The sequence below is a fragment of the Mus caroli genome, unplaced genomic scaffold (assembly GCF_978045245.1).
Source record: "Mus caroli unplaced genomic scaffold, Mus_caroli_1 scaffold_3, whole genome shotgun sequence".
In the NCBI taxonomy this organism is placed as follows: domain Eukaryota; kingdom Metazoa; phylum Chordata; class Mammalia; order Rodentia; family Muridae; genus Mus; species Mus caroli.
Genome location: NW_028227258.1, coordinates 60,049,551 through 60,065,379, shown reverse-complemented (window position 1 = coordinate 60,065,379; position 15,829 = coordinate 60,049,551). Strand labels below are relative to the sequence as shown.

The following is a 15,829-nucleotide window of genomic DNA, read 5'->3' as shown; positions in this document are numbered from 1 at the left end:
GCACTGTGTGTGTGTGTGTGTGTGTGTGTGTGTGTGTGTGTGTGTGTGTGTGTGTGTGTGAGAGAGAGAGAGAGAGAGAGAGAGAGAGATGTGCAAGGGCAGAATTCTTCCCAAGCTTCTGACAAACACTGGCTACCCACTGAGTTAACATGCTACAGAGCTGTCTCCCAAGAATCCACGGTCAAGAAATGTGCGGGAGCTGAGCAGACATCGGTGGTTGGACACCAGTAAGTCATCCAGGCAAATCACTAGATAAAAAAATACCATTTTCTTGGGTGGGGGAGATCTGATAAGATCAGAATCCAGTTGTTCTAGTAATGAGTTAACCAATTTTTATTTTTTAAGTAAAAAGACGAGGTGACTTAAAGCTGCCCCGTCCCTGCCTTACATCCTGTGAGATGCCAGTTACAATTAGCCCACTGTCAGATGCCCAAATCACTGCCTATTAACAGAGGGCTACAAATTCCATTAAAGATGTGCAAATCCCACTGCTGGCTGAAAAACACTGCTGCCCAGCTACCCACTAACACCCCCATATCCCTAGACTAGACTAGACAAGTGTCGGTCAGCACGATGACACTAGAAGTAAAGCCTTAACAGCAGCCATCCACTCCTCACAGAGGTGCCACAGCAATGCCAAGGGCAAGCGCTGTCCACATACAACAATACCAGTAGGCCTTCACCATACACCCAGGGATAAACTCAGAACTGATAACAGGCCTCTAACTAAAACTAGTTAGCTTTTCATGAAGACTCACGGTGACACTAAATTAGGCAAGAAAGCATATTCCATCAGAGAACACATTGACCTTGCACTTCATCAATGCTAAACTCTTCTGTTCTTCAAGGGCACCATTAAGACAGAGGGCACATCAACATCTTAGAGAACATGAGTATATTCAGAACTCACACCTTAGTAAGAGGTAAAAATGGGCAGAGCATACACAAAGCTAACCTGAAGAGAGGCACTGATTGTATGGATGGCCAGTGCCAGTGACTACGGAGCTGGGAACTAACACTAAACGATGCTGATGGGAAGGCTCAGCAGGCAGACTCTCTCCACTAAGCCCTATAGCCTGTGTTCCATCTCAGAGAGCCACATGGGGGAAGGGGAAGGAGAGAAATGCCTCCCACAACTGTCCTTTGACCTCCACATGTGCACCGTGGCGTGTTCATATCCAAATACACAATTTGAACTTAAAGATCACTACAGTGGTCTCAGCCTCCTGTTGGTAGGCAGTGGAGGGATGACACCAGGATGACACCTCCACAGACTACAGCATGAAAGCAGTCACCTGGAAGATTGTGGCAATAAAACCAAGTTATGCACAACCGTAGCATGATTTAGCAGTTTCCTTTCTAGATACATATATACCCAAGAGAAATGAAGATGTGCCCACCCAAAAGTTTGTATGTAAAAATTCCTAAGTGTCCCAAAATGCTGTTGGAACTGTCTCACTCTTGACTAGTTTAAGGCTGTTTTGTACGAGGGGACAGTAAGCTCTACTTTTCAAGTAGGTGTATAAAAACAAGCTCTTTATCTTTCTTAAAATCAAGAAATGTGAAAACAGACGAAGCCAAAAGAAATGCTTCAAACAGTGAAGACTGAACCCCAGTTCCTGTAAACAAAGCCAAAGTTGCTCTTCTATAGACAGGAAGAAACTGAACTGTTTGTCACTGTAGGGTGAAAAAAAGAGCGAGAGAGACTTTTCACTTAAAGAACATCTTTATTTGATCTTCAATATACAATATTACCTTTGATTTATAAAAAAATCACATTATGGAGGACATGACTGGAAACCAGTTTAGGAGCAGCCAGTGGGTAACAACAAAGGTTATACTTACCCACTTATTAGTTTAGGGAAAAATTATCAGCGAATTTGAGGCCAGTGAGAATAAAGAATGGTATTTCAACTTCTAAACCAACAATTATAATCAGGGATACTGTATTTAGTTAACCCAGCAAAAATGAACATCTAAGTTTCTGTCAATCAAGAGCTCTGCTTCTCATGGTTTTCTAGTGTGCACTTTCATCGATATGCAGGATACTGTAGCATACAGGTTACTGCAAGGTGTCTGCCTGCTCTGCATGTATGCTTTGAGTGTTTCCGGAGTACTGAAGCTCATGTGCACACAGAGCAGAAGTGACCTGAGTAGGCAGGGCCTGGAAAGGCGGTTCATCTATGTATGCCATGACAAAGGCTGAGAGGAGCTCTCTCTGCCCTATCATTCTGAATATAGGTTTCATTTCCAAAAATAGTGAAGTGCTGGACAAACATCACAGGAAGCTTACTGCCCATCAGGCTTGGCACACCACAACACATATGCTAGTAATATGATACCATAGACTTTTACCTTTCGTGAGTCCTGCCGCTGCTGATTGACTGTTAAACAGTGCAAGTATAAAGCTGAGGTTGAAGGACGCTCTGATTGCAAAGTGAAGCGTACTGACATACTTGTGAAGACATTGTGGAGCATCATGAAATGAAGCGAGAAGGGGGCGTGCCTCAGGGGACATACCTTCACTCAGACTTACGCTGCTCTAGGAGTGACAGCAGTCAACACCCTACACACTAGCAGTGGCTATACCAAGGGGTGAACTGGGCACATAACCCATTTTGTGTTGCCCCCAGTTTGCAAAAAGACTGTTTTCTGTAGCACCAAGATCCGGAATTCTATAATGCTCTCATCTGAAAGCTCTGTGAGAAGAGAGTGCGTACTTTCCTACATCCCAAGGTCTTGGTCCAAGTGTCGGTCAGCAGGTAAAGTTAGAAAGGAGTATTTTGATGCCATACAGATTATTTGTTCATGAGCAATCTGGAATTATGACATTGAACAACAAGACGGAGATAGGTGCCGAAAGCCTATCCTCCCATTCTGCCTCTTTCATGACAATCATATCCTAAAACCTGAAGAGACCCCAAAAAATATATCTACTTTCAAGAGAGCAAAATATACAGCTTCAGGTGACACATACATACAAGTGTACATACATACATATTTCTGCTTTAAAGTGAATTATGCAAATAAAAAAGAGAAAAGATGCAGGTTAAAGGTTAGAGGGTCTTAAACAAATTAAATTCTGGATTGGGGTCAGCAGCTATGATGTAAGAGGCAAATCCAGGCCTCCATCTGTCTTTTTTTTTTAATGTGTATTGCATCACAGTTCCACTCATGTATTTGCATATTATTTATAGCTGTAACAGCAGAAATGAGTAATAAGAGAGCTACATGACTGACAGACCTTAAAACACTCTCTGGCTGTTAACAGAAAAGCTTGCTGGCTATTTATAGAGCAAACAGAATACTTGTATTGGGGTGTGGATGAGCTGAAGAACAGAGGCATGCTTTCCAGTGTCCCTGAACGACATACAATGAGTGACTTGAAACAGCTCCTGGTCAGATGCTGATGACTTAAATACTCTTCAGACAGGCTGTGCGGCCTACAGCAATTATCATCTACCAATCAGTGAGTAGACCATAGTCCAGATCTGTGTATAACTGTACATATACACAGCTAGGCAAAAACAGACAAGGCAGGAGCCAGCCAATCCCAGGATAAAGAGCCCAGAGAAAAGAAGGAACCTAAAGTCACATCTATTATGCTCTAGTAACTGGGTTAGAGAAATTTTAGTATGTTTTCTTTATATTCGAGAAATACAGATGCCACCGTTATTAGGAAGTGTACTGGAGAAAAAACAATTTACAACTGTACGGTGTACCCATGAATTAAGGGACAATTTTCCTTTTAGATATAAAGTAACGCAGACTTCTATAAAGTATTGATCTTAATCATGTAATTAAAGTAATAACAAAATACAAATGATTTTATTTCTGAAGTAAATATTTTAGTCAAGATGCAGCAGAAATCAAATATTTCTTTGACATTTTTCAAGAGTCTTTAGTTATTAACTACAATTTTTGTTGTTAGTATTATATAGTAACAGTGTTTAAAATATATTATAAACCTTTTATCTCCCTTTTTAATTTAAATGAAATATAAAATTAAGAATTTTGAAACATGATTCATTTTGGGGAACATTTAAAATGCTATGGAACACTCTCATACAGAAGATGCCACTGGAATCATGTGACATGCTGTAAGGCCGGGGTGGTGCCAGGTGGAGCGTGACACGTATGACATGCTCTGTACCTGTTTGTTCCCTCATTCTCTCACAAATGCACTCGCTCAGAGAACTCCAGCCTCTGAAGGGAGACTCACTGTCAGTCATTACCGACAAATTCAGAGTTCTGACAAACACTTTGGTAATGAAGAGCAAAAAAGAGGAGAAGCTGAGGATCATGACCTCAGACTGCTTGTTTAAAACCTTGCCAAGGGAAGCCGTGGCGCCCAAGATGACATCATAGGGAATCAGGTAGTCAATATTCTGCAAAAAGAATGCGTTCCTCTAACACCCAGGCTTTCCTGCGCACATACCCCAGCTGGACGACACCGACAGGCTGGTGTTAGAGGCGCACAAAATGTGCAGCCCGCCTGAAGAAAGAACCTTCACCTCGGAACGTGCTGTTCTGCAGTGAGACTTCTTGGTGAAGGGCTCATTGTTAGTTTTACCAGCTTCATATTGGTTCATTAATTTCTAAAACTCAGGCTTGAACCAAAAGGTGTGATTCTAAAATGAGCAGTAAATCTGGAATTAGAAGGTGTTCAATAGTCCCTACTTTTATGTATGATTTAATCTGTACGACTCTGCCCAAAGCTGAAGGTGAGGTACCAGCTTTTCAGAGACACCAGTTAGTGAGCATTTCTGGGTTCTCTTCAGGGTTTATAAACACAATGATATGGAATCTCAAGTACTAAGTTTTACAAACACCAAGTATATGAACGATGGAGGAAAACACACACTTAAAAAGTAAGCAAAATATGGGGTAATGGTAGATTTTGGAAAAAATTATTTTAAAAATTCTATTAACAAAACCAAACATGACACTGGCAAGTCGTTTGTACCTGACTTTAATCGCCTTTGGTATTCAAAGAGGAAAAAGCATTGTTACAAGCTCTAGTTCTTATCAGGAGGGTGCGGACGGTCAAGTGACAGTCTGAAGATCTTTGTGTGAACATGCCGTGCTCACACCTGGGCCTTCTCTCTACTGCTCTAGGATCACGTGGACAATGCAGAGCACTGGGTCAGTGGGGGACTCTTGTCTCCTTGGAGCATTCTCGGGGAACCAAGATGGCGCCTTTACTGCATGAGTGTGAACAGAGTGTGTCCCCTGCTTGCTGCGCTGGTCTTTGGCACCTTCGGTTTCTCACTTTCCTTTGACTTGGGAGTGGGCTTGTGCTGTTTGAGGAAGGCTCGCTTTCTTTTTTTCTGAGAACCAAAACCTCATCTTTTTTTTCTAAAGTAATAGCCATCTACCGCTCTCATTTACAGCTTAAAAATTTCAAGTAGGAAAAGATATAGTTTTGAAATGTGCTAGAACTCACTCTCTCCATGTTGTCTTTTATGAATACTGAACAAGTTTGAGGTGGCAAGTTTATGGAGTACTGGCTCAACTCTGAGATTCAGATAATGATTTTCACTGTAAGATGGTCAGTCACCTTATAACATGTCCAGTTATATTTTTTCCACAGTTTAAATCTGCTATAAACTAGTACCAGGGCTAAAAATAAAAGCTACCAACCAAGGAAATAAGTTTTCAGAAATCCACAGTAGAGTTCATAAGTAAAGTGTTTCATAAAATATTATAGCGTTCTCAAATTTATTGTCATCAACAGATGATGTATGTACGAAATAAAAGAGAAAGTGTCTTGAATTGTCACAGACATTCAAGGGACAGAAAACTTATAAGCATTACTATTTATCTTATCTTATAATAAGAACTATAGTTCTTGATAAAAATTTACCCTTTTTTTCTGCCAAAATATAGAGTAATATCAACAACAAAAATAACCAGTGCAGGTCTGTAAGTCCCTTAGGTTCAGGCCAGTTTTAGTGAGTATGATTCTTTACGGCACACATTCGCCACTGAAAATTATTCCGAAGCTATTCTAGTAATTCTTTGGATGGATAATATCTTGGAGAAACTTAAAAACATAGACTCTTTGTGAACAGATCACACATGTGAGGTAATGAGTGAAGGACCTGACCCTACTCAAGGGACACTGCTATGTTTTGCCTTTGCTTTAGTAAGTCGTAAAAGCGATTAGGTTTGTTCTAGCAAATACAGAGCTGCATAACAGTAGAGTCAATTTTGCCGAACCACATGGAGTTGTAAGGTGAATGACTCTATTAAGTGTGTTATGAGATTAAAGCAGAAAATGTTTGCTTGATACAGTTGCTGGTTCAGAAGAATAATTAAGGATTTCTCTAAAACAGGTTTCAAGGCAACAATCTGGCACCTTCCCTCCTTCCACCATGCTCCCAATGCTAGCGTGAGCTACATGCACACTCCCACACTCCGGCTCATAAGCAGCAGTTATGATAAATACCAGGTTCAGCATATCATATGGAGACAACGACTTGAAAAATATTCTTCATGAGATCATGCCCCTCAGAGAAAAACTCAATCTAAACAGATTTCAATGCCTAGGTTGGGAATGAAATGGTTGCCAGTCTGGTAACAATCCGATGAGGAGCTGGAAAATTCAGACAGGGCCAGTATCTGTTTGTTTCTTTCCCAAGTCTTCTTGCTACAATGTAGTTACATATTCCTCTGTTCCTGTTCATTCGGTTTGTTCCATTGTTAAAATGGAGGAAAGGGGCTACACAATGTATTATATTTGATTTGAGAGCTGCTCCACTGTGGGAGAAAACAAATGTATAACTGGTTCAAAAAGCCATCTCTAGCTCCTGTAAGGTGCTCTATGGTCTTGACTTGCACTGACAGTATAGAATAAGACATTGTTTCTCATGTGGCCATCTCAGTAAGAATCAAAACACATCAGGTCTCTGTCCTACATATACCAGAACTTGTTTTGGTCAGGTATAAAATGGAATAATTTCAAAGTTGATATATGTACAAGTGAAAAGTCTTGCAGGGAAGAGTTTCATCTGGCATACTGACATAAGAGTCCCAGTTTCCCACAGCCGCCTCTCCTCTGCAGACAGTCTCTGTAGTGGTCCATGTAAACAAAACACAGGTAAGAACGGTCCTTCTGGGGCTATGCTCATCGGACAGCAGGATTACCTGAAAGAGTGCTGTTGGCTAAGCGCAACACCGGCAGAGGGTGCGCCTCTGTGTTAAACACCCAGTGGTCTAAAGGTAGAAGGTCATCGCCAGAGAACAGCAGGTACAAGTATCTGAAAAGAAAAGGACAAAACACGAGTCAATGCGGCAGGAAACCAAGTGGGCTCACTGGGGACTGCAGAGAAAACCAGTAACTGATTCTGAGCAGTTCCGATGAAGATGCACAGCTAGACCTGATGAATAAGTTTCTTAAAAAATTTCACATACCTGTGCAAAGCCTATGAAACAGTGAAGGCTATAAGAACAGCAGAAGACACATCACTTCGTAATTTTCAGACATTGTTTAAAAAAGTACACATACTATCATTCATAGTTTTTGATAACTGATTGATAATAGAATATTATATAAAATTAGTTTATGAGTAAAATTTTAAATTAGAGAGAAGTTAAATGTAAACAGATTGCTATAGTCAAGGAGTGAGCAATCATTTTTCCTTTACTCATTTCAAAGTTATCTAGTAGACCATCAGAAGGAGAGGGATAAACAAACTGTGCATCCCCAATAGAATACGAAATAGCACCACCAGAAAGGAAGGAACTGCTGACAACTGTATACGGACCACTCCGCTAAAATACCAAACCATCTGATTCAAACTAACCAGTTTCTAAAGCAGGCAATGCGACAGAAAGCAGAGCAGTTTGGATATGGATATAAGTGACTACAAAGGAAGGTGGAACTGTATCCTCTGCACTCGGTGTCACGTACCAATGGGCTGGGTTTGGAGGAGTACACAGTCAGAGCTTCCCTCAGCGTGTGAGCATTACAGAGTGCTAATATGAACTAAGATGGTCAGCAGGTGGCAGAATATGTGGGACCCCTGAGGAATATGTGGTCCACCACTGGCCAAAACATCACTGCCCAGAACACGACGACAACGACGATGACATTAACCAGGGTAGTAATTATCCAGTCTAACAAATCTGACAAAACAGCAACGAAGCACTCACCTAATATACTGCAATAGAGACTGACAAAAAATAGGAAGTCAAAAAATTTGTTGTTGCTGCTCAGTACAATTTGTGTCATAGCTCCCTCTACTGAAGCACAAGAGAATGGCAAGGCATTTTAAAGTACATGGTTTTAAAAGTGAACAAACCAAAAAAAAAAAAAAAGCCGGGCGTAGTGGCGCACGCCTTTAATCCCAGCACTTGGGAGGCAGAGGCAGGCGGATTTCTGAGTGCCAGGACAGCCAGGGCTACACAGAAAAACCCTGTCTCAAAAAACCAAAAAAAAAAAAAAAAAAGTGAACAAATGATTATAATTGCTTAAAATTAGAATTCAGTGTGTGCCAGTAACTAACCCTTGGATTGCACTGTGACAGAGACAGAAACTCATGGCTCCAGTACTCTGTTAGAGGCTCAAGGAAACTATGCAACATGGATAGAGTAGGTAGGCAGTGGTTGCTACCTGACATCATGGTGTGACAGTGGCTGTCACAGTTTCTTGAGTCTTAATTGCTTCCACAAAATGTTTTCCATAGCAGGGGCATCAGTGGTTCTCTAAGACAGGCAGAGGCAAGACGCGCCAGTGAACTTGCTACCACTGTGTACTCTAGAACCCATTAGTAAGAAGCCCTGTCGAATCCTTTGAGACAGTGCTGATGCATGCTCCAGCTTGAGACCCACTGCTGTAAGTGTCCTGCCTGTGTAACTTCTAAGCAGAGTTCTATTGTTTCAATGTTCCTTCTTCAGCTCATTTGAACCCTCAACTCCACTGAAAACAGCCCACAGCTCTGATCCCTCAAGTTTTCACAGCTGACCCTGGCTCTAGTTTTATCAGTTCCTCTCCCAAGGAATAGTCACAGTTAGCTCTAAATGACTTTAAATCTAGCCCCAAGCCACAGCCAGGGAAAGATGTGGGCTACAGTCTTCTTAACCTCACTTCTACTTTTAAAGACCTTATAAAAATGACTGCTGTTCTTTCCAGCTTCTGGCTATTATAAATAAGGCTGCTATGAACATAGTGGAACATGTGTTCTTATTACCAGTTAGAACATCTTTTGGATATATGCCCAGGAGAGTTATTGCTGAATCCTCCGGTATTACTATGTCCAATTTTCTGAAGAACCGCCAGACTGATTTCCAGAGTGGTTGTACAAGCTTGCAATCCCACCAGCAATGGAGGAGTGTTCCTCTTTCTCCACATCCTCGCCAGCATCTGCTGTCACCTGAATTTTTGATCTTAGCCATTCTGACTGGTGTGAGGTGGAATCTCAGGGTTGTTTTGATTTGCATTTCCCTGGTGATTAAGGATGTTGAACATTGTTTTCAGGTGCTTCTCAGCCATTCGGTATTCCTCAGTTGAGAATTCTTTGTTTAGCTCTGTGCCCCATTTTTAATGGGGATATTTGATTTTCTGGAGTCCAGATTCTTGAGTTCTCTGTAGATACTGGATATTAGTCCCCTATTGGATTTAGGATTGGTAAAAATCCTTTCCCAATCTGTTGGTGGCCCTTTTGTCTTATTGACAGTGTCTTTTCCCTTACAGAAGCTTTGCAATTTTATGAGGTCCCATTTGTCGATTCTAGATCTTACAGCACAAGCCATTGCTGTTCTGTTCAGGAATTTTTCCCTTGTGCCCATATCTTCAAGGCTTTTCCCCACTTTCTCCTCTATAAGTTTCAGAGTCTCTAGTTTTATGTGGAGTTCCTTGATTCACTTAGACCTGAGCTTTGTACATGGAGATAAGAATGGATCAATTCACATTCTTCTACATGATAACCGTCAGTTAAGCCAGTACCATTTGTTGAAAATGCTGTCTTTTTTCCACTGGATGGTTTTAGCTCCTTTGTCAAAGATCAAGTGACCATAGGTATGTGGGTTCATTTCTGGGTCTTCAATTCTATTTCATTGATCTACCTGTCTGTCGTTGTACCAGTACCATGCAGTTTTTATCGGAATGGATACAGAAAATGTGGTACATTTACACAATGGAGTACTATTCAGCTATTAAAAACAATGAATTTATGAAATTATTAGGCAAATGGATGGATCTGGAGGGTATCATCCTGAGTGAGGTAACCCAATCACAAAAGAACTCACATGATATGCACTCACTGATAAGTGGATATTAGCCCAGAAAGTTAGATTACCCAAGATATAATTTGCAAAACACATGAAACTCAAGAAGAAGGACAACCAAAGTGTGGATACTTTGTCCCTCCTTAAAATGGGGAACAAAATACCCTTGGAAGGAGTTACAAAGTTTGGAGCTGAGACGAAAGGATGGACCATCCAGAGACTACCCCACCCGGGGATCCATTCCATAATCAGCCACCAAACACAGACACTATTGCATATGCCAGCAAGATTTTGCTGAAAGGACCCTGATGTAGCTGTCTCTTGTGAGGCTATGCCAGTGCCTGGCAAATACAGAAGTGGATGCTCACAGTCATCTATTGGATGGAACACAGGGCCCCCAATGTAGGAGCTAGAGAAAGTACCCAAGGAGCTGAAGGGGTCCGCAACCCTATAGGAGGAACAACAATATGAACTAACCAGTACCCCCCATGTCTCTAGCTGCATATGTATCAGAAGATGGCCTAGTAGGCCATCATTGGGAAGAGAGGCCCCTTGGTCTTGCAAACTTCATATGCCCCAGTACAGGGAAATGCCAGGGCCAAGAAGTGGGAGTGGGTGGGTAGGGGAGCAGGACAGGGGGAGGGTATAGGGGACTTTCGGGATAGCATTTGAAATGTAAATGAAGAAAATATCTAAAAATATTGGAAAAAAAAAAAAAGACTGCTGCTGTTGTCACCTGTCCCCATGGGAGTCAAGGGATTCAACTCTTCATCTGGCATATATTAAGTATTAAAACTTGTATATATAAACCTCAGTTTATAAAGATAAAACAATAAACAATACACACACACACACACACACACACACACACACACACACCCCTGAATCTATCCCAGGGAATTTATAGTCTACTTTGGTAATGTTTAAGAAAAGTACGTTATGCTGGGTAGTGGTGACACACTTGGGAGACAGGTAAGCAGATCTTTGTGACTTTGAGGTGACCTGGACTGCCTAGGCTACAAAGGGAGTTCCAGGACAGCCAAAGCTGTTATATGGAGAAACTCTGTCTTCAAAAACCAAACCCAACCAAACAAAAATGCTGTTACCAGGCAGAAGAGAAAAAGAACGGTTATGAAGCAACTTAAAATTAGACATCAAACAGTCAAAAAATGTCTTAAAAGTATAACTGGAAATAATAAAATCACATAACTAAAACTTATTTAAGTGATCCTAGATGCAAACATTGAACTCCTACTTCCCATAACACACACATCTGCATTAGGAAGTGATGTTGCAAAGAAGACAAAGCAAGGGTAGAGAGCAAATGATGGGGAATACAGATGATACCCAGGGCATGGAAACAGCAACTGTAAGTTAGGGAGAATGCAGAGAACTTTTGGATGTCAACTCCTACAGGATTATTCCCCAAGGTACTTACTGATACATCTTGACATATGCAAGCAACAGCCAACACAGGTCAAGTACTTAACAGCAAGCGCTTGCTGGATAGAGTGTATGAAGTGTATCTTTCTTACACTTTGATGATTTAGATCTAAAGACAAACCTAGAGGGCAAAGCTAACTCAAGAGCAAGGAAGTGGAAGCAATGAGTTTATTTTAAAATACTTGAGATTCAAATAATGTAAGGCTGACTTTCAGACATGGGGACTTACAGACACAATCGCTGCCCCAGAGACTTTATTATCAGGAGTGGCAGACAATGCAGCAAGTTCACTCAGAGTTTTTGCTGTCTTGCTTCCTTTAATAATAAATTTAGACGGTTTCCCACTAACTCCTGATTTCCCTTAGCTCCTAGATGCCTGGTGCATATGAGCTGAGAAAATATGGCTGTGAGGTAACCTCCACATGCATGCTCTTTCTATCAGATTCCAACACACGTCAACTGAGCTCAGTCTGTGAGAGCTGTGCAGGGAGAGTTGTAGGGCTAACGGCAGGTAGAAACACTTCCATGGTCTTTAAGAAGAATTAGTTGATGCTAGGAGGTAATACAAAGGCCTGAAATTGTACAATTCAAAGAAGATAAATTCATCAACAATGTGTGGGCTGGTGCTGGAGAGCTGCTCCCGGCAGTGTGGGCTCCTAGATTTGTTCAGCTTGTGAGACTTTTTATCAGCTGCCATTTTACTAAAATCCACAGACAGACAATTCCTTGAACTAGGATTGTACAGCTCTGTCTTGCAATTTGAGGAACCCAGCAGGGTGACATTACTACCTGCTTACGTATGAGCACTCCAGACTTTAACCTTAAAGAACTTCTCTCAAGCCTAAGTAATCAAGCTGGGTGAACTATCCTCTCAATCTCCCAGCACACACACACACACAGATCTCAGAGTATCAAACACTCCCACGCTAATGCACAGGTCAATGCTTAGGCATACGCTGCTGAAAGGCTAGCCTGAAGCAGGAGGTAGGGTGGGATTTACTTGGGCTTTGCTACTGAGCAGTGGGTAAGGACATGGTTATTTTATCTTGATGAGGCTTTTCATTTCTTGTGAGCTACTGAATTTCCCCAAAAGGAAGTCTCTCAGTCATCTCTCACTTTCAGCAGTGCCTGCTCCCTCAGACAGAGTCCACAGCCTTGTTGCTGAAGCTCCTCTCATAAGATCTCTTTCCACTTAGAACAGAGATGAGGCAGGATGGAAATAAGAGTCCACCATTCCATGGAAACACCCTTCCCCCCATTCTCAAACTCCACTTTTCAAAGGTGCAGAGCATTTTAGCTGATTGCCAGATTGTTCAAATCAACCCAGGTACTTTTGGCTTTCTCTGTCCGGTTATGTCAGTTACACATGTGCTGAAAGAAGTGCCCTTGTCCTGTTACTTGACTAGTTAAGTGTTCTATAGTCACTTTAATGGCTTTCAAGAAAGCATAAGTAAATATACTGTGTCTAGTCTGCCAAACTGAACGGGAACATGTCCGTCAGGTGAGGCAATTCCAAGGGACTATACGATACTTTTTTTACTCTTCATACTCAGGCTTTGAATATTTATCCTTTGAACTTTCTCTTCAAAATATTTATTAAAATTAATTCCTTTTCCTGAAAACCAATTTCTTCTTAAACTCCTATCACAATCTCCATAATTATCCACCCTGGAAACATTACCACTATCTGTTCTTTTCCCTTCTTTTTGAATCTCCCTGCACTGAACCACTCAATACAGGAGTCTGCAGCCCCAGGATACTTTACTGTCGTTTTTGTGGCTGTTCTTCCAGACATCAATTCATCCTATTTCAGCATCAACTCTGAATGTTCAAATACCACCACTGCCATTACATCTTCTTCATGTTTTGCAAGTTAAGCAACTAACAATTTTTTCGCAAACAACTAGCATTTCGTTAATGGTTCTCTTATGAACCTAGTATATGTGATTTATTGATATATCACACATTTTATTTCATATTATTCTTTATTATATAGTATTTTGTTAAACCATCAGCACACATAATAAACAAATAATATAGGAACTACCAAAGGAAACAAAAAAGCCAGCATACAACCCTTTGGATTTTAGAGGGAAAAAGCCTTAGCAACAGCTAATTCATGGGATAGTTCCCATGGCAAAATATTCAGGCTTAGAACACTACTTTGATGTAACTATGCCGCTGCCATGTCAAAAAGTCACCACGTCCAGTAGTTAACGCACCCAACTGCTAGTCTTTAATGATCTACACCAAATATAGCCACCTGACAAAACAATCTTCAACACCTCTCAGCTTCTCACAAAAGCTTATTAGAGTTAACTAACATTGCAGAAGAAGTCAAGGGACAAAGCTACCCTGTAATTCTCTTCAAAGTATTAAGACTGTTAATTTTGATCTTCATAGAACTTTTATCTCATCTCACTTTCACATTATGTCATCAGTTTTTATAAAGGCTGTATCTTTGACTTTTGTGCTTTTTAAAAGGATAAGAGATGCAGCTAAAGCCGGGTGTGGTGGCGCACGCCTTTAATCCCAGCACTCGGGAGGCAGAGGCAGGCGGATTTCTGAGTTCGAGGCCAGCCTGGTCTACAAAGTGAGTGCCAGGACAGCCAGGGCTACACAGAGAAACCCTGTCTCGAAAAACCAAAAAAAAAAAAAAAAAAAAAAGAAAAGAGAGATGCAGCTAAAAGAGAGAAACCCTCAGTAGCTTCTAGGCAGCATCACTGCCTGAAGAGAGCACACAGTTACATACTTACACAGATACATACACAGTCGGACAATGTGAAACTGAGAATATTCAACTGTCTTTAGTTTTTGAAAAAAGCAACTTCATACAGCTTACTCACTAGTTCAATATATGGTCATGAGCTATGCAGTATAAGTCACCTTATAATTAGCAGAACAAACATATTATCTCATTTGTCAAAAGAATGTGCGCTCCCACCTCCCGGAGTGGAGGGCGGTCTTTTACTGAAGGATTGCTTCTTGTTCAGCTTCCAGGATGCTCAAAGCTGAGTTCAGTGGTTCAGTGTTGATAATTTTCCCAGCTAGTGTTAATATAGTTATTTTTGTTTACTCGTGTTTGATCCTTTTTATTAATTTTATTGATCCACTAGTATGGCTTCCTAAAAGTGAATGTCATGACGGATACCTAGACTACTGCGGATGTCCTGGGGATGGTCCACATATGTACTGGAGGGGAAGAGGTAGAACGTCATCTATTTCTGACCCTAAATCACACATGAAATGCTCATGGTCTGTACTGGCTGAGGTATTGGAGATATGGTTATAAGCCAGTCATCAACAGGTAAGATGGGAGCTTAAGTTAGAAAGGAGAGGAGTGCTAACTGACAGACAGGGCAGAGGCATTCCTGCCAAGCGGAGAACTACAGAAACAGACAACGAAAGGTAAATTTACATGCTTCATGTGTGACAATGTCTGACTGTATGTAGAGTAAGCCTATTTAAGGATGGAATGGGCAAGGAAAAGGATGAGATGAAGCTAAAAGAGACAGACCACTGTAGTTCTCAGAAGCATAAAGGAACTACCTGATGGTGAAAATCAAGGACTCTAGGACTTCTAGATCTTCTACTGTCTCTACATGTCTGTGGGCTGCATACAGACAGCCTGGTCTCCATTCGAGCAAAGGTCTAGAAGCCTGGGGACCCGATGGGTGGTGATTGCCACCTGCATGGGACAGAAGGTGTTCGATCATGTCTCCTGGACCCCTGGCTCCTGTCGGTTACCACCCCCACATCTACAGTTACATTTGATTCAAGCAAAGGATGCTGATAACCACAGAAAGACTTCTGAAAAACAATCTCTCCTCAGACAGAGTTTTATTACACACCATTAAGTATGCAATAATATCAAACTGACCTATGAACTAACCCTAAATCACCAATAACTGCATTACTATCATGTGCTTCTTCACAGAGCAGGATGAGGAACACACAAAAATGCTTTAGAGAAACCCAACAATTAGAAAGTAATGTGGAATATAATTGAGAGATATTCTTCTTAGAAACTAATCCAAACACTTAAAAACGTTAATTTTGCAAAAGACTAAGATGTATCTGAAAAGTATTTTTCCTAGATTAAAGGCAACTAAAGTGATAGGACAACCAAATACAATAAAGGCTCCAATACTGGATC

General features: G+C 41.1%; 1 protein-coding gene across 1 annotated transcript in view; it reads right to left on the bottom strand.

Moving 5' to 3' along the window:
* Positions 1 to 1,707: 1,707 nt before the first annotated feature.
* Man1a2 (mannosidase alpha class 1A member 2) overlaps positions 1,708 to 15,829 on the bottom strand; it is a 129,393-nt gene continuing 115,271 nt past the window's right edge. Inside the window, exon 13 of the mRNA XM_021157562.3 lies at positions 1,708 to 7,262. Within this exon, the coding sequence (XP_021013221.1) occupies positions 7,130 to 7,262 (133 nt within the window). The 3' untranslated portion in view covers positions 1,708 to 7,129. The remainder of the gene's footprint in view (positions 7,263 to 15,829) is intronic.